The sequence below is a fragment of the Alligator mississippiensis genome, chromosome 6 (assembly GCF_030867095.1).
Source record: "Alligator mississippiensis isolate rAllMis1 chromosome 6, rAllMis1, whole genome shotgun sequence".
NCBI lineage: Eukaryota > Metazoa > Chordata > Crocodylia > Alligatoridae > Alligator > Alligator mississippiensis.
In genome coordinates, this window is record NC_081829.1 from 78,018,740 (window position 1) to 78,037,313 (window position 18,574).

Here is an 18,574-nt window from a genome sequence, read left to right on the forward strand (position 1 = left end):
TTTCACAAGTTATATGCAACAGTCAGTAATAAGTGGCAAGATTCTGATCTCAGTTAACCCACTGTAAATCCAGCAGCTCAACTAGCAAGTTCAACAGTTCTCCAGATTCTGGCCGGGACAAATGAGATCAGAATTTGGAACATGATCTCTGGTGTTTTCCTGTGAATTAATATTGTGGCCTGCCAGATCACCTCTTCTCTACTTTACTGGCTCAAATTTTCTAGCTTGTGCCCTCTTCATGCAAACTAGTCCCTTATGTTCCTGGCCTGAACAACAAGCTCATGACTTTTGCCCTGATCCTCTAATTCTGGTAGAAGCACTGGGTTCCTGGCCTGAATTAGGAAGCTGTTATGGAATATACCAAGCCACAAGCATGACAGCATGGTGAGTAAATTCACAAGACTTTCTGGAGGCCTGTGTTCACATGCTGTCTGATCAGAGTCTGTATTAAAAAAGGTTGAGTCTTCACCTAATTGTTAGAATAAAAAAGAAGTATTTGCAAACATTTCTAACACCAAATATTAAAGTTAATACAGTAGATTACAGTGCAAGCTGCTCTCTGTTCCAGCTACTTTACAGCTATACGTAGAGCACCCCTAAAGTGCAGAAATATTATGGGTGAAGCATTACTTGATCACATGAAATAGTTTGAGATATTTAGACAATGACCCCATGATCAAACTTGTTTACAATTACTTCATTCAGAAAGAATAATGGTATTAGTCCTCATTGAATATAGAGGGTTTTTTTTTTTTATAGTTTAACAATATTTATGTAAAGAAACAGTTTTTGTAGTTATTTTGTAAGACTATTACTTGACTACTGTCCTCCAAATATATAAACCAACAATGAAACAGTTCAACTTACTTTTGCATAAATACTTCTGAAAAATCTGCCAAGTTACCTAAATATGGATTTAGAAGCCTAGGTTTAGATTCCCATTTTTTAATATCCTGACCATAATCTGTGCATCAAGCTATCTATCAGCTCAGTGGCCACAACAAAGCCACAAGTATAGAAGCAAAGCTATTTTAAAATATCACATTTTCCTACTATAAACTTAATGGCACTTTCTCCAACCCACTAGATTTATTAAAAAAACTTGAATCAAATTGTGGATGAGTAGCATTAAAAAAATTGCTGCCACATTCTTCTCCCTCATCCTCCCCTTCTATCTCACTTTTTAAAAAAAGGAGTTCACTCTTAAGAGTAATTTGAGAGATGCACTGAGGGCACTCTTCACTGAGGATAAGCACAAACTGAAATTAAAGAAAAAAGCTAAAAAAATATTAAAATGGCCTATTCTCAATGTAGATGTAAAATTTTATATTTTGGATCAAGTAGTTCTGGCAATCACCTGAAAGATGGAAAGTATTATTATTGTAAAGTTAATGGATTGCTTCCTGCTTTTCAGTGACTACCAAGACTTCTCATTTTGGGGATTAAGTTTATAGTTATTTTAATTAAATATTGGCCATTTTAATGATTCTTTAAATTACAGACCCAAACTGAAGTAATTTTGTAGTGGTTTGCCAGTCCCATAACCTGAATAACCATGTAGCCAGGAGCTGATCTAGGAGTAGGGGAAGAAAGCTCACAGTTACTTCCCCTTCCCCAACCCACTGGTATAGGCAGACCATGCTGCAGGAGCCTTTGGGCTCAGAGTGCTCAGAGTTGTTTCACCTCCCCTTTCACCCACCCTGCTAACACTGCTGCTTTTCCTGCTCTCCCTAGAGTGGGGGAAGCTTTAGAGCAGCTTCTGCCTCTTCCAGCTGGGCTGCGTGGGGACTGGGCTCAACTGGGACAGCGGTGATGGGCAGGGGGTTCCCCCACCCTGTCTGGTCCCTCTGGGAAGCTGCCCATTTCTGCCCACTGCCCATTTCTGCTGCTGCTGTCTCAGCTGAACCTAGCTCCTGAGCAGTTCTGCTGGAGTGGCAGGTTTCCCTGACCAGGGACAGCAGGTGAAGCAGCAGTGCTAGGAGGGGAAGACAGGAAGGGGAGAGGCTGTGACTTGGAGCACGAGGGGAAGGGGGAGATTCTCACCTGTTTTGGGGACTTTTTAAAGTCCACATAGGTTCCCAAGGTGTGGTCTAGTCTGAAAGGGAGGTGCAACCGCACCACCGTGGTTGCAACCCCCTTTCAGACTTGGACACACCGCGGCAACCTCTGGGTTCTGCCCCTCTGGATCTGCCCCTGCCTGTAGCCTGTCACAAAGTACTGTGCTGGGATCAGGTCAAGACTTGTGCAGAGATCAAATATTCCCATGGATCCCATCAACTTGGCAGACTACTGTCCATTTAGTGACTCAGGAATGTATAACTCATAACTACCTCATCATTTCAGTGTACTTACAGTAATCAAAGCGATAACTTCATAGAAAGAAGAATGGTGTGTCTTAATTCAACCAACATACTTTGCATATTACAGACACAGGACCATACAAAATAGTACACAATGACTCCTATGTGCTCTTCCTGTGACTCAAAGCATCCAAGAATACCAGTGAATTTGGCCTACTGGTGTCTGGTTTCCTATAACTTAAATGCAAATCTACTTGATCACAGTATTTTAAAAAAATAGCTACATGAAATTCTGTATTTTGCACCTTTCTCAACCCAATTTTATAGTTTTTTCAAGACTACTCACTGCAACAAATAAAAAGCACTGTTTAAAATAACTAAATAAGGTACTTAAAGAGGTTTTAAAAATTGATAACTAAACATACTGTATGGGATCGATCTTAATTACTGTCCATGTGGAATTTTTTTCTTGTGGCTTTTTTCAATGAAAAAAACATTAATGAGAAACTTTAAAGGCTTGTTAACAATATCCTTTCATCAATCAAAGGCACTGCCAGTACACTGTGCTCATGTCAATTTTCACCTTACCACACAGCTACCATTTCTTACTTTCTTATCCACTCTCCCACCCTAATATATAGATCCTTGTCTGAGCAGACTTGAGGGTGATGGAGCCCAGACATTCTCCATCTGTCTGCAGCTGGTGCCACTTGGTCCAGAAGACTTTGGACTACTGCCCTTAGTCACTTAAAGACACATCAGTACCTGCAGTTTCTCCAGTCTCTGGCCCCTGCTTTTAACTGCCACCTACACATTACTTCACACAGACCAGAGGCTGTTCTGGATCAGCATTCTGTACAGAGCTCATTTCAAACCTTTGTGTCTCCAAAACTGATAAAGAATAAAACTGATGTTAACTTCAGCTTTTTAAACACCAACTTTTTAATCAAAAGCCACTGAACAGGAGGGAGGAAAAAACACACATGCACAAACAGGCAACTTACTTTAGCAAGAAAAAATCTATTTAAATCCAAAACAACTTGATGTAATAAAATGTTCTCCCTGGCTAAAGAATAGCACACAATAAAAAGAAAAAATATCATCAAACTACATTAGCCTAGAGGACCCCAAACATTAAGACTATTAAGAACATAGAAGAGGGGAAGTTTTATTGTGGTAGGGTTTCTGGAAAAAAAAATCTGTGGGAGAGAACTGGAGAAAAACCCATCCTACTTTTTCCATGTCCTGTATTAAGCATATTTATTTATTACTCATACACTATGTATGTTATTTGAAACAAAAATAGCACAGAGTCCTTTGACAAGCTATAAAGCTTGTATGACCGATTTGCACATCAGTGTAACTGAAATATCCTGCCCACTTCAATGGCAACTGAGTGTACTGTCAGTAATATTTTCCATTGTTTTTAAAGCCAGCCACAGTAAAACATAAGGAAGGTATACAGTGACTAAACAAGGGGAGAAGAGTATTAAAGAGAAGCCTTTTAAATACAATTATATTTGATTTCTTTAAGAATATAAGGAATTACAATTAAATCTGTAAATGCAATTCTTCAAGGATTTTTACATTCCTATAAGATTCTTACTGAGCAATTACTCTTGAAATAGTACATAAATCTTACAGGACTCCCATTGGATTACAGTGCTTTAAGTTTTTAAGCAATTTCTTTTTATGGGTTTTATTCTTTTATTGCATTTTTTAAAAAGCAAGTAAGTTCTGGAATACCTCCTTTCACAACAAGTACTTTCAGAAATAAATACAGACCAACAATACAGAATGCAAAATGGACCTATATTGTATGTTATAGCTAGCTCTATCAATATTTCACATTCAAATTTTGCTAAGACATTGTGAAAAATGATAAAAGGTATCTGTGATATTTACAAAAAACAATAGTATGAAGTTACTGTTTAGTTTTTAGTATGTCTGTAACTTAATATTATGTGGATCATATTGACAGTAACAATATTGCTCATATGAATTGCACCACTTTTTTAATTAAAGTATATAATATAAAGTTACCATCAAGTACCAAATTAAAGAACCTAGAGGTGAACACAGCATGATCTGGCACATAATTATTTACAAAGAATTAAATGGAAACTTTATGGGTCAAAACCTTCTTGCCTTGATAAGAAGAGCAGTCCCACTAATTCCAATGGGACTGCTTGTGTGAATAGGGTGAATAGAATTTGGGCACATATCTAAAAATGCCCTTATAACTATAATGAATCAGTTTTCTGTTTAAGATGCTTACTGTATGAGCTCATTACTTGACAAACTGTGCTTGCATGAAAGTGATCTGTAACAATCCTTACGCCTGAGGCCCTTTACTATTTGGTATTGATACATAGGATGCAATCTACATTTTTCATTTGGGCATAAAACAGCACAACTAGTGTAGCTGCATTTTTATTGTAAATCTGAAACAGGAAGTACAGACATTTCTTCCAAAATGTTTCTACTGGATTTTGGTTTGCAGGAGAGTAGTCTTTGTATGGAGGGGAAAAATAGAGGAGGAAAGGAATGACCCATTGCAAAATTCAGTTTCTTCCGTGGTCAAGGGCATCTATTTCATTATAAATGTAGTTCCGCCAAAACAAATATTATTTTTGAATCTTTCATTATCTTAGTCTCTGGAAATGGGCTAAAACAGCATGTGTTGGTATTAGATGCTGCAGAGCCAGCTGTCGTGCCTGGCTGCACAGTGTCTCAATGTCAGCAGTTCAAAGCACTGCAAGGCTGAATGGGAGGAAACTTGATAGGTCAGTGGAACCCAATTCCAAGTAAAAAAGAACATAGCTTTCTTGTTTCTAGGGTTTTAAATGTTTTTATTTTTTATTTTAATACTTTTTCTTTAGCTATATTTTCATAAACTATGCTATAACCTCTAGCCAGAATGAGCTGTAGGCTACTCCAGTGACTGCTTTTCATGTTCATTTCTACTGGCTTCTCATAGTTGTATTTAGGGCTGTACAAAACAATGCCAGTTTGAACCATGCTGCTGCCTTCTTCAGTGGAAACCTCAGGGCATATATCAAGACTGTTATGACAGGGCAGAGAAAACCCTCAGAGACAGAAAACAGAAAACTGGTTTTGTACTGCTATGACACAACAAGGGCAGGCCAAAAACAAACCCCAGCCTTTCTCAGTTTTGTTTTTTCTGCTAAATTATTTTTAAGTTGCTTCTGATAAATCAGAAACACTGGTATGCAACATGACATACCTTTTGTTCCTCGCATGGCAAAGTGCTCATGTAAGCGAATGATGTGTACACATTCTTGATAGCTCAGTTGTGTTGTTCTAAGCATTTCATCATTGATGCTCCTCTTGCCAAAAGAGAGAACTCCACAGAATCAAGATTTTATTAATGGAAATCAGCATTATTAATGCAAAAAAGAAGAATGTTAACAGTATACCTAAGCAGCACTATAGAATCTACTTCTTGAAACTGAACCCCTAGAGGTTCTAGTGCCATAGCACCCTTCATTAGTCGGTCACACGAGTATGCAGTTTGGGCATCATTAGCAATCTCTGAAATCACTGGTAAAGAAAAGCCATTCTTCATCTTACTATCTAACTATAGCACCTTTCACAATACATACGTGGGATGCAGAATGCAGGCCTGTAATACTACTAGACAGCTAATTCCTGAGGCAGACTGTCTGAAGCACTGCAAATAAGGCAGCTCAGAGATTTCAACTCTGCTGTTCATTTTCAAATTCATTCTTAAACAGTAGAAAAAAAGTGGTGAATGAGGGTCTCCTAAACACATTGTAAAACACATGCATCTAATTCTTCTAAGCTATAGTGCCCTCTGTTGGAAAACACATGGACAAAGAATATGCTGCTTGGCCTACAACACAAAAATAAACATCAGTATGCAAGCTCATAAATGTATTCTGTTCAGATAACAAAACTCTTGGCTTATAAGTAAATTTCTATTATCATTCTACAGCTCCTTCCTGTATAGCCAAAACTAATGCTATCCTAGTGTATCCCTGCAGTATTTTTCCACTCAGCTTTCACTATCTTCTAGACAAGTAAAATCATTTTCCCAACGCTACTTTTTCAATAGAGGTAAAAATCAGAATAAAAATATCATGGTTAAAACCATTTATTTTATAATTATATTTTTACTCATATAGACAAACTATGTGTAAATCTTTTTTTATAGCCTTATATTTTACAGTACAAGCAGACAAATCTTAATAACATACCCCAGACAGTGTTCAAATTAACACTTTACTGGCCCCTAGTTCTATCATCACAAAGAGCAGTAGGCTGAGCTGGTGGTGCTTAGATATCCAAGTGCCAATGTACAACCTGATGCTTATATACCTAAATGACATCAAATGCACCTGCAAAAGATTGTAGACACAAAAAATGTACCTGCAAATATTTGAGAGTGAAAGCTGCAAGCAAAGAACCGGAGGCTGAATGAAATTTTGCAAAAAAGTTGATTTTCCAGATTTTAAATATTTTATCATTACTGAACTTACAGACACTAGCCACATTTACTACTTCAATGGAAGAATAAGAAATGATACACTGTAGAAGAACACATGTAAATAACTATAAAGAAGCAGCTAGTGATGTAATATTTAAAAAAGGTTCAAGTTTACATTAGGCATCATGTTCTTTTGTTGGTATTATAAAAAATAAAATACACCCAAACTGTACATATTAAAAGGGTATATTTTTTATCTCACGGTTCTAGTGACATGTACAAACCACTTGAGCTTTGCTTTCGTGGTTTATATTGCCACCAGAAACCCTTGATAAAAATACAGCCTTATATTGTACAGTTGGGTATAGTTTATTTTCTCCATATATCACGCACTGTGTATTATTTACACACATACAGCCAGACACTTGGATATGCAAAACAATTTTAATTAAGTAATTCTACAATATTGATACTACCATATTTGCTAAGTTACATATTGCAATATAAAATTCCTTTGTTAGCAATAAGCTTTCTAAAAAAGAGACACCTATAACAATATGATAAAGCATTAAAAAAAAAAAAAAATCGGTATTTTTGTGTAACAATTTACAACTCCCAGACTGAAAATTTCACCTTCTGGTGATTTGTAATATTTTACTTTCATAGAATCTTTTTTTTTTTTTTAAATAATCAGAAATTTTAGCTTCACTAGCCTTTGACTATCTGTATATTCTATGGATAACCTTCACAAAATAAAGCTTTGTCCCTTACAATGGAGATTACTGAATAACATGTGATTATGAAAAATGAAATAAAACAAAATGTTACGTAAAATTAGAGAATTACTGATTAGAAAGATAACTGAAATGAATTATACTTCCAATTTTTTCAGCACGCTACTGCAACTTAACAATTGCTTAGTTTTAAAGAAACATTTATTTTAGCATAAAGTACTTTATCAGCATCTATTTTTCTGCCTACGATCTGCAATGTTAATAAAGACAAAATAATTTTTATTCATATCTTTTAAGCATCTTTAACAATTTGAAAAGAAAAGCTGTGAATAGGCAATTCAATAGCCATTTCCTTTTGAATGATTCTCAATGTGTTTCATTAACAACTGTTTACGTAAAACATCATTTCAACAGTTCAAACATCAAAGAAAACAGGAGAATCTTGGGCACCAATCCTGGCAGAGGTACAAGCTTTTCAATCTGGACAAATACAAAGCTGGGCAGGAATAGGGAGGTGTGTGCTGTAGCTTTTGCATTTCATTTTGCTCTCAGAAACACGCAAAGGCTTTAGACTGCCGGCTGTCCCCTCTGTGAGCCAGATGCTTCCTTAGAGGGGCAGTTGCACCTAACATTTGCCATGCCCCTCCCACTCCCTTATCCTTGCTTTAATGGACATTAAAAATAGAACAAAACAGGACTGGAGATGGGAACAAAATACATGCACAACAGGCACAGTCCGCTGTACTCATTCTGCTGTAAAATGTAAAAACAAGAAAGGGCATACAAGCTGCGTCCCCTAGGACACATCCAGCTTTTTTAATATAGTAGTGCCACCACACATTTCACTTCGGATGTTGTATTATATTTATATGTCACTCAAATATTTACCATTTTCCTGAATTCTACTGTGTGTTCTGAAAGCTTGTTATAAGCCAAGTATCTTTGGTTATGTGTTTTGGCTGTATAACAGCTGTGGCTGAACTGCATCAATATGCTAACTTTTCTTTCTGAAGCTTCTCATGTGACAAAAGCCACTCTTTCAAATGATTTCCTCCTGTATAGTTGCCAGTCTGTCCACTGCTGCAAATCACTCGATGGCATGGTATTATAATAGGGAGCTGAAAAAAATAAAATCAAAAAAGGTTTGTGAAATATTTGTCTGCCTTTTCTTGAGTTTATTATGAATTGTGCTACTTGTGGTCAACTCTTGCATCTACTTATAGAGATAAATTTCCCGCCCCACAGCAGGCCGTGCCTGGGGGCCAGTAAGGCTAGGGCACCCTGCAGAAGCAACTGCTACAGTACAGACGGGCTCCACAGGCTATTCCTTCCTATGATTTGTTTATGGTGAATACTATGTACTCCCCTACCCCCTAGCTCTCACTGCAACTAACTGTGGAAGCAGTGCATACCTAGGTCCAAAGAACAGCAATCAGTTATGAGCAGACAGAGAACCCAGGGAAGGTGGTTAAAGAGTGTGCAAGGACAGCAGGGAACAAAAGGGGCTGGAGAAGCAGGGTGCAAGAAATGATATGTCCCTGCCTCTACTGAGAGATTGTATTAACTTAAGGGCTAATCAAGTGGTCATTTACAGCACGGGAGTGTTAGGTGCAATGTAAAGGGCTGATATGGGGCCCCTGAGAAGTCTATGGAAAAGAGTATGAGTGGAGAAATATTTCTCACTGATACTTCTGGCTGTTTAAGAACTGCAACTGATAGGAGTAGGAAAGAAACCCTAAATTCAGTTCTGCAGGGGAAAATAAGCATCAGATTTTGGACATGGGAGGTAAGGGATTAAAATTGGGAAAGAGAAGAGATCAGCAACATTCCTAAAAAGGAGTCTCTCCCCTCTCCAGGAGCAAATGAAGTCCACATACAAAATACTAAACATTCTATCTGAGAAAAATGCCATTGCTCTGCCTTCCCCACACTTCAACAACAGACTCAGAACACACAATCGGACAGCTCAGTGATTGATAATGGGTTATGAAGTCTCATTCACAGACCAGTGGCCAAAATAAAGCTTAGATTGTTAGTGGCCAAAAGTCCATCCGATCAGATAGCAGTTCGGTGGTCTACATGAAATGAGTTGGTGGTTTCAGGCCAGTTCCCAGTGAAGCAGGTCACAAAAGCTGCTGTCACAAATGTCACTCTTGGCAGTGTCAGCAGACAGGAAAAGGAATGACTGAGCCATAGAGACTGAACTACTATCTCTTTCAAGATGGTCCTCCTTTGTTTAGGGTGAAACATATGAGGAAGACAAAAGACTTCCCTTTCCCAAGGACCAAAATTTCTCCTATAACACAAAAAGAAAAAAAAATTCTAACAACTGTAATAAAGGAATAAAAGTCTTCTTTAAAAACATTAATTTTAAACAGTACATTTTTTTCCTGCTGAAATAACTGAAGTATATAACATTAAAAGATAAAATGGTTTAATGTCACATTGCTGAGATTTTCACACACCCTGCTAGTCACAATTTACTTTTTGTTGCTAGTAGTTTTTGCCATGTCCATTGATAAATAAATGTGTACTTCATGTACAAAATCCTGACTCCTGATAGTAGAGGGTGTTCTTTATCTCAGTCGGTATAAAAAACAACCTAATTCTCCTGGTGACTACTCTTCAAATTACATGGAGTAAATGGGCTACAAACTCAAATGGGCTACAAACTTATTAGTAGATGTGTTGATGACTCTCTTTGGACAGTCCTAAATTATATAACCTCCTATTGCCAATATCTGCATTTTGGAGAACGCTAGGGCAGACTTTTTATTTCTTTACATTGAATATCCCTTGATTTCAACAGTGAAGAGAAAATAATATATAGATGGAGACAGAATGTCTATTTTCAAAACAAGCATTATTTTGCACTTTTCTTAAGGAAGGGGTACATAAATCTGCATGAAAATATATGTATTCTAAGAGTTTTTGAAGTGGTTTATGAGTTAAGAGAGGAAGAAGAGAAAGTGCAAATAGGGTAGATTTAGGCTTGACTTATGATCTAAGCAATCGTATTAATTTCGACATAGTTGTGGATCGTGAAGTCCATTATTACTTATCCACCCCATAATAACTGGGTTAGGGCTATCCTGGTTGTGTATCTCTACACTAACTGTGGTCCCAACTTTGACTGCAGTTAATATACCTTGAGTCAGGTAAGCTGGTGCAGGAGTGGACAAAATGTGACAAAACTTTGATGATGTAGTTTTTTATCAAGTTTTTATTTATGCTCATTTGCAATGTCCTGAGATATAAAACTCACTTACAATATTACCATTTCCAACTGTGAATAAGGCAGCTATCACAAGAAAAACTTTTTAGCACTATGCACCATTATGTATCCTATTTTTTATAATTTCGCTGTACAATGGCTATTTTGTTTTTTTAAATGTTGATTACCCTAACTCTTTTCCATCAGCATCTCTTCTCAGCTCCTGCTGTTTTTGCTTGATCCTACAAAGTGCTGAATGCTGACAACACTTAAGACTAAATCCCAGGAAAAAGGACCCAAGTGCCTAAGGAAGTAAAGTAATGCAATGCAATTTCATAGTTTCATAGTTGACAGGGTTGGAAGGGACCTGAGCAGATCATCAAGTCCAACCCCCTGCCATGGCAAGAAAAAGTACTGGGGTCAAACAACCCTAGCAAGGTGTTTGTCTAACCTCCTCTTAAAGACCCCCAGGGCAGGAGAAAGCACCACTTCTCTTGGAAGTTGGTTCCAGATCCTAGCTGCCCTGACTGTGAAGTAGCGCCTCCTGATGTCTAGTCTGAATCTACCCTCTGCCAGCTTGTGACTGTTATTTCTTGTCACTCCTGGTAGTGCTTGGGGGAACAGGGACTCCCCCAATGCCTGCTGGTCCCCTCTGACTAGTTTGTAACAGGCCACTAGATCCCCCCTCAGCCTTCTCTTGTGGAGGCTAAACAGGTTCAGGTCTCGTAGCCCCTCCTCATAGGGCCTGCCCTGCTGCCCCCTGATCATGTGGGTGGCCCTCCTCTGGACCCTCTTGATGTTGTCCACATCCCTCCTGAAGTGTGGCGCCCAGAACTGGACACAGTACTCCAACTGCGGCCTGAACAGTGCCGCATAGAGGGGGAGGATCACCTCCTTGGATCTGCTTGAGATGCATCTGTGGATGCATGACAAGGTACAGTTGGCCTTCATGACTGCATCCCCACACTGTCGGCCCATGTTCATTTTGGCATCAGTAATGACTCCAAGATCCTTTTCTGCCTCTGCACTGAAAAGAAGGGAGTTCCCCAGCCTGTAGATATGCTGCTGGTTCTTCCCCCCCAAGGTGCAGCACCTTGCACTTGTCAGTGATGAAACCCATCCTGTTCTCATCTGCCCACCCCTGTAACCTGTCTAGGTCCAATTGCAGCCTGTCCCTCCCTTCTAGCATGCCCACTTCCCCCCACATCTTAGTGTCATCTGCAAATTTGAACAGGGTGCTTTTTACCCCCTCATCCAAGTCACTGATGAAGATGTTGAACAGTGCAGGTCTGAGGACCGAGCCCTGGGGGACCCCACTGCCAACATCCCTCCAGGTAAAAAATGACCCATCCACCACCACTCTCTGGGTGCGACCCCCCAGCCAGTTAGTGACCCAATTGACTGTGTAGGTGTCAGCACCACAGTCCCCTAGTTTTTTAATGAGAATGGGGTGAGAGACGGTGTCGAAGGCCTTCCTGAAGTCCAGAAAGGCTACGTCCACTGCTACCCCTGCGTCTAAGGATTTGGTGACCTGGTCATAGAAGGCCACCAGGTTGGTCTGACAGGACCTACCTCTAATGAACCCATGTTGGTTGCCCCTAAGCATTACCTCCCCTGCTGGCCTCTCGTGGACATGCACCAGGATAATTCTCTCAAAAAGCTTACCCAGGACCGAGGTAAGACTAACTGCTCTGTAAAAATGGGGACCACATTGGCCCTTTTCCAGTCCTCTGGTACCATGCCAGAGCACCACGAGTGCTCGTAAAGCCGTGCCAGGTGTCCCGCAATGACCTCTGCCAATTCCCTCAGCACTCTGGGGTGAAGATTGTCAGGACCAGCTGATTTAAATACATCCAGTCCCTCCAGAAGTTCCCTGACTAGGTCCTCACTGACCCTAGGCCTGGGTGCACCTGCCCTGGGGCCTGAGGGGGTCCCAGTGGACCGGCTGATCTGCTTAACTTTAAAAAATGTATATACTGGCGCAGAATCTAGAGCTCCATGTTGGAACCCTCCTTTGAAGGCGGTTATCTACAGGTTTTCTTATGTGCAAACCCATCAAAGAAGATGGCCAGAGGAGGAACTAGTGATGATGTTTCCCAGTATATACCACATTGACCTGAATCCAAGATGACCCTGAATTTAAGACCCCCCAATAATTAAATTCTATATATGGAAAATTTATAAATTTGTTATAATTTTCCATATATTGAATCTCATGATTTAATCACCTTAAATTTGAACCCACTACCATTTCAGTAGGGAAAGCAGGGGCAGGGATAGGAGATAGAGGTCAGGTAGTGGGAAAAGCAGTACGGGGCAGGCAGTAGGGCAGGTGACAGTGAGAGCATTGGGGACAGGTGGTAGGGAGGTGGTGGGGGAAGGCAGACTGCTTGCCCCCCACAGCCCTGGACACCTGCCCCCCTTGCCTTATCTATTGCCATTCTGCAGCCTCTTTCTTCCCTCACCTCCACTCTCATCCTTGCTCTGGCACCAGCAGTCTCCATCTCTGCTTCAGTCTGGGGCACAGAGCATGGCTTCAGCCTGGGCCAGCAGCAGTGGCTTGGAGTCTGTTGACAGGGGAGATGCCACTGGAGGTCACAGTGAGAGCCCGCGTGAGTGTGAGAGAGCACTTGCACCCATTCCCCTTTTTATAAACAGAAAATGGTAAAGCAGAATATAAAAAAATTGAAATTTGAGGTATGTAATAACTTGCATCTATTGACAGGGATCAAAACCTACAATAGCCAGCATCTTGAAGCACTTAATCATGCTTCATTCCTTTCACAACTATATAACTACATTTGAAGTTACTCTGCAGTTACCAAAACAAACATGGTGTGATTAAGTTTGATCTACTGCATTTCTTCTTATGAATATATATCGGGGACAACACATCATCACCCACGATAACATGGGTGCACAAAAACTTTGTGCATTTATGTATTCCTCTAAATTAGTTTTATTTCATTTTTTACTTCCAAAAATCCTTGACAACTGACAAAAAGCACAGGTATAAAACCATCTCCTATTGTTTAAGGTGCAAAACTAATTTCAGATTGAATTGCTATGAAATAATTATATGAATTTGCTAATCACTTTGCACTAATTCTCAATGAAAAAAACAAAGGGAAAAAACTTCCAGATGGGAACACTGATGCTTGAACAGGGGTGTGGCTTGCCTGAGGTTCCTTGGCCCAACAGTAGCAGAACTTGGGTTTTTTACGTTCCTGCCTCATGCTCTAATCTAATATGCTGTACTGCAAAGGTAGGCAACCTTGCCTGGCTGTGAGCTGAAACGATCCACCCTGGGTCAGAGGCAGGCATTTGTCTCTGTGGTAACATGGGCAGAGTGCCTGTAACTGGCACCTCCACTGCTGAAATTCCACATCCAAAGGATGGATCCAAAGGTTCATAGAGCAGACTGTACACTGCTTAAATTTTCCTCTAGCTGGTGCAGGTCATTCCACAGAGCCAAGATTTTATCTGGCTCCTTAAGAATTCTTCCTAAGAACAAGTAGCTCAGGTTACTTCTTGCCCTAACCCAGATACTTTGTATATCAGAGCAAAATTGGGAATATTCAATGTCTAGGTAGGTTCTGCTTTGTTTCTATCCCTGAAAGGGGGTAAGATATTAGGTTTTGGTACCAGTACCAGACAAAATAAAGCACAAAACTGTTGAGGTCCTCTCACCCACTTTTTTCTGGGGTGGAAAGCTGAAGTGTAAGGTGAAGGTGAAAAGTGTTTTAATATCAGTTTATTTTTATTTTAAAAAGTTAAAGCTGTGGCTCTGGCTGAGATTAATAGGTAAAGCACAACCAATGAAATGAAAGATGCAAAATAAGCAGTATTGCCCAAGCCTGCCAAAATAAGGGAAATCATGTAATGCTTTTCAAAACACATACAAAATCACACATACGCAAATCATATACTATCTGTCTATGCATCATATATATCATATGATTATTTATTGAATGTTTATGAATTATTCTTCCCAGTGCTAGAAATAATTAAAGAAAATACATTATAAAGACTAACTCATCTTTGTAATTTCAAAATATTGACTATCACTTCAGTTTGTTTTAATTGTGGTGACAACTTTCAGAGTACTAAAATAATTAAACCCGCTAAAATTTATTAGGGCCCTAAGGATATTTTGGAAGGAATACTATCCTAGTTTTCAGCTTTAAAGCCTTAGCTACATTTAATGTAATTTTTATCAATAACCAAGCAGCTCATAATATTACAGCTCCATTGAAATCTTCATGCTGTGAAATCTAATTCATCCAATACATGAATCCATCACTTACACGGACCCTATCTCAAATGCTATAAAACTTCCAAACCCATAGATTTGTCTCCAACAAAAATAACATGAAGGGGCCTTTCAATCAATAATGGAATCCCTCTGATTCTGGTACCAGCTGAATATTTTCTCCAACTTTGCTTTTGTTCTTCTGGGTAGAGGCCCACAAGGGAAAGAGCTTGTTTTCACTCGCAGCCTCATCAATACCTAAATCCTGGTGAACAAGTGACACTGAGAAGCTGTAATCAATAGCTCCCTGTGCGTTTTTTCTTCTGGTCAAATGGTTCAGCACTACTGACAGGCCTGACACTTAGAACATGATGCTAAATCTTTATCAACAGCCATCTAGGTGACTGGCAGAACAAGACTCGGGTGGTCATTAACGCTCATGGCAATCTGTGAATAAACTAACTCCTCAATAATGCGTTTGTTTAGAAAAAGGTGGGGAAAAAAACTCTCTGCACAATGTATTGATTGCCTTTGAACTGCATTTAGCAAATTCTGTCTGAGGATGAAACAGAATGGTGTTCAACTGTGGTGCTCTGCTTGTTAAGAGTTTTCAATTTGATGCAATAGAAAACTGACCATCCTATTATACTGGTTGATGGACTGAATACTTACAGAAAGCTGCCAAACTGTCAAAAATAGATCAGTGAGGCCATAATGGAAACAGCTGAAATATCAAGTTATAACATACAACAAAAATCACACTTAGCAAAAAATAATCTTTCAGTTTGCTCATGTCCTATTGCTTTTCCACCCCCTATTCCCTGATAGAAACAAATACTGTAATATGAACCAGCATGTGTTCAAGTTTATTGCTAGCCACCTAAGGAATTAATGCACAAGTAGTTTTATGTGTTTGCAACATTTCAAATCCATACTTCACAATCTTCTCTTAAATGCACAATTACTCTATTCAATCTTGAATGTTTAAAACATTTCGGCTGAATAATGCCCTTTACTTATGTCAGATAGATTTTAGTGTCAAGTTATACAGTTAGTTAGGTTTTAGCCTACACAATAGCATAAGCAGATAGAATATAAAAGACTGTATACAGTTATTATTGCTGTTAACACACCACTGAAGACATCTTATTTAAGTCATAGAATAGTCATTTATGATGGCCTTGGACTAATCAGCCCAACATTCCCCATCTCCCAAGAGTCTCTGTGCTTTCTTTTTGATCCTCCTATACTATTCTAATGAGATTTTTAATTGAACTTTATGGGTTCCCTTTGAGGACCACAGACCTCACAATCAATCTAAACTGCAGTAAACTATTTGAAGTTTTTCTTGCAAAAGGTGAGCCATCCCTACCATGTCCTTGGCATAATTTGAAGCAAAGACGTTGCATCTCTCACAGCTGCTGCCGGCACCTTTTCCACCTTCTCATAAAGTTGAAGGTCATTGTATGAATTATGTGAAGTAACCTAACTACAAAGGGAAACTTGTAGAATGTATACTACAGAAATTAAGTATCAACCCAACATGATTTGTAGAGAAGAGAGATATTTTCCACGAAATAACAAAATACAAGGGAGATGTTTTTTATTACTATATGTATTTTGGGTAATATTATTCATTTGAATTTTACAGTTGTTTATAAACACTTATTTTTAGTGATAATACTACCCTCAGTAATTTAAAAAAAATTTTTTAGCGACTTAGGTCACATTTGGACCAAAATTTGTGGAAATTAATACTATTAAATTGATTCAGACTGGTTATGGACTAATAAATGTTTCTAAATACTGTTGTAAGTACCAATCACTGTCAACAACCAGATAATACATATTTCAAAGTGCAAACAATTGCTGATTTCAATTTTGTAGCAACTAATCTTGCATAGTTTTTACAGTAAGGACTCTGAGGTGTATTTACTGAACTTTAAACTATTATGTTGAGGGAAAAAATGACAACCTGGCAACTAACAAAAGCAAAAAATTTAAAAGCGCACACTTTGTATTTCATGTGCAGCAAATCCCTTATCATCAATGCACTCCATAACCAAAAATTACAGCTAATAATGTTTCAATGTACTGTAACCCCCTCACCCCCATAGATTTATGCAATTTTTGACCCATCCTACAAGAGCAACACTACTCAAGAAAGGCTTTAATAAAGACCTAATGTAGCAGCTGCAGTACTCTAATAACTGTTTACCCATAACTTTTCCAGTAACATGTTAAACTGGATGCATATTTAGTCAGATTTTTAAACATCAATATCTTTGTTGAAAATGGAGCCTGAAAGTGTGCTTAGAAATAGACAAGGTTCAGTAGGAAACCCACTAAGAGGAGTGGTGCGCAGTCAAACAACCTAATGTATATCTAGTATTTGTGAAGTTTGAAAGCATAATATAAAAAGTATATTATAAGTTTTTGGGTGCATGTGAGACTTTTACCTATGAAGCAAAATATAGAAACACAATATGATATTATGTTTTGTCAATACGTTGTATCGTACCTGACAATACAAGATATTTTAATAGGGGAGAATGCTTTCCAGTACAATATGGTATATATTAAGATAAGGGAATACAATGCAAACCTACAGGAAACAGTTCTCAAAGAATAACAATGTAGTTTTGTGCAAAAGGATATGTAATTGCTATCGCCTAGAAATGTATCCAGCTTTGCCCTCAGGCTGCAGTGGAGCCGCAGCATCCAAAGTAGCGGTAACAGCAGGTTGTGGTGTGAAAATTCCTGTTTTTTCCCTTGTGAGCAAGGATGAAAATAGTTCTGAAAATATACAGCAAAGCTATGGCAATTTTTTAAAGTGGGGTCCTATCTTATTTTAGTTATTTCCCATCCCATGGTATAGCGGTTTCTGTCCCTGATGACATACCAAATTTTTAGCATAGGAGAGACCACTGTATAGCTATAAAGACATATTGATAAAATACCATACCAACATTTCACAATAGAAAGCTGCTAATAAAAAAAATTGAATATTTCATTGTAGTTTAATGAAGCCCCTGCCTGTTCCATCACACACTGTCATTACAGCACATCTGTAATTAGATTCTAAATACATTCCATACAAGGACACGTGCACAGTCATTTTGTACTCCAGAAGGGCCATGTCTTCCCCACGTGGCATTTTCCACTTAAATTCATACCTACCAGTCCCTATATATGGGTCACTTATGTGCTGGATTTTCTTTACAAATCAGGAGAAATGTGTGTAGGGTATGTGGCACTGTGAAAAGCAAAACTTTATCATTTGTGTATGTAGAGCTGCTTTCTCTTGTGTATACAGATTTTTGTATTCACTTTGCAACCACATGTTGTAGGCTTATATGTACCTTATTAAAGTAAATCCTGGGCAAACTGAATGTAAAAACAACATGGAAGGTCAAAGATTACGGTTGATATGATGCTAGAGTAATAAATAGATGTAGTAAGGCATGGAAAGACACACATAGCTGAGGGCATGTGGTAATGAGGAAAAATATGTTCAAGAATGGCTGAAAAGCCCACAGTATTATTAATAGAAATGAAACTATATTTCTCTTTTTAAACAAGTATTCCTTGTTTGGGCATGTT

The 18,574-nt window shown here is 38.6% G+C and overlaps 1 protein-coding gene across 14 annotated transcripts in view; it reads right to left on the reverse strand.

Moving 5' to 3' along the window:
• MGMT (O-6-methylguanine-DNA methyltransferase) overlaps nucleotides 1-18,574 on the reverse strand; it is a 361,778-nt gene that overhangs the window by 39,132 nt on the left and 304,072 nt on the right. For 9 of the 14 annotated variants that reach the window (XM_019482889.2, XM_019482891.2, XM_019482895.2 and 6 more), the window contains 2 exons: nucleotides 13,185-13,307; nucleotides 7,202-8,623 (listed from right to left, as the gene is read on the reverse strand). The exons of 3 other annotated variants lie outside the window; for them this stretch is intronic. In XM_019482889.2, coding sequence (XP_019338434.1) covers nucleotides 8,492-8,623; nucleotides 13,185-13,307 — 255 coding nt within the window. In that variant the 3' untranslated portion in view covers nucleotides 7,202-8,491. 2 more of the 14 variants (XM_014611394.3, XM_019482896.2) reach the window with 2 other exon arrangements.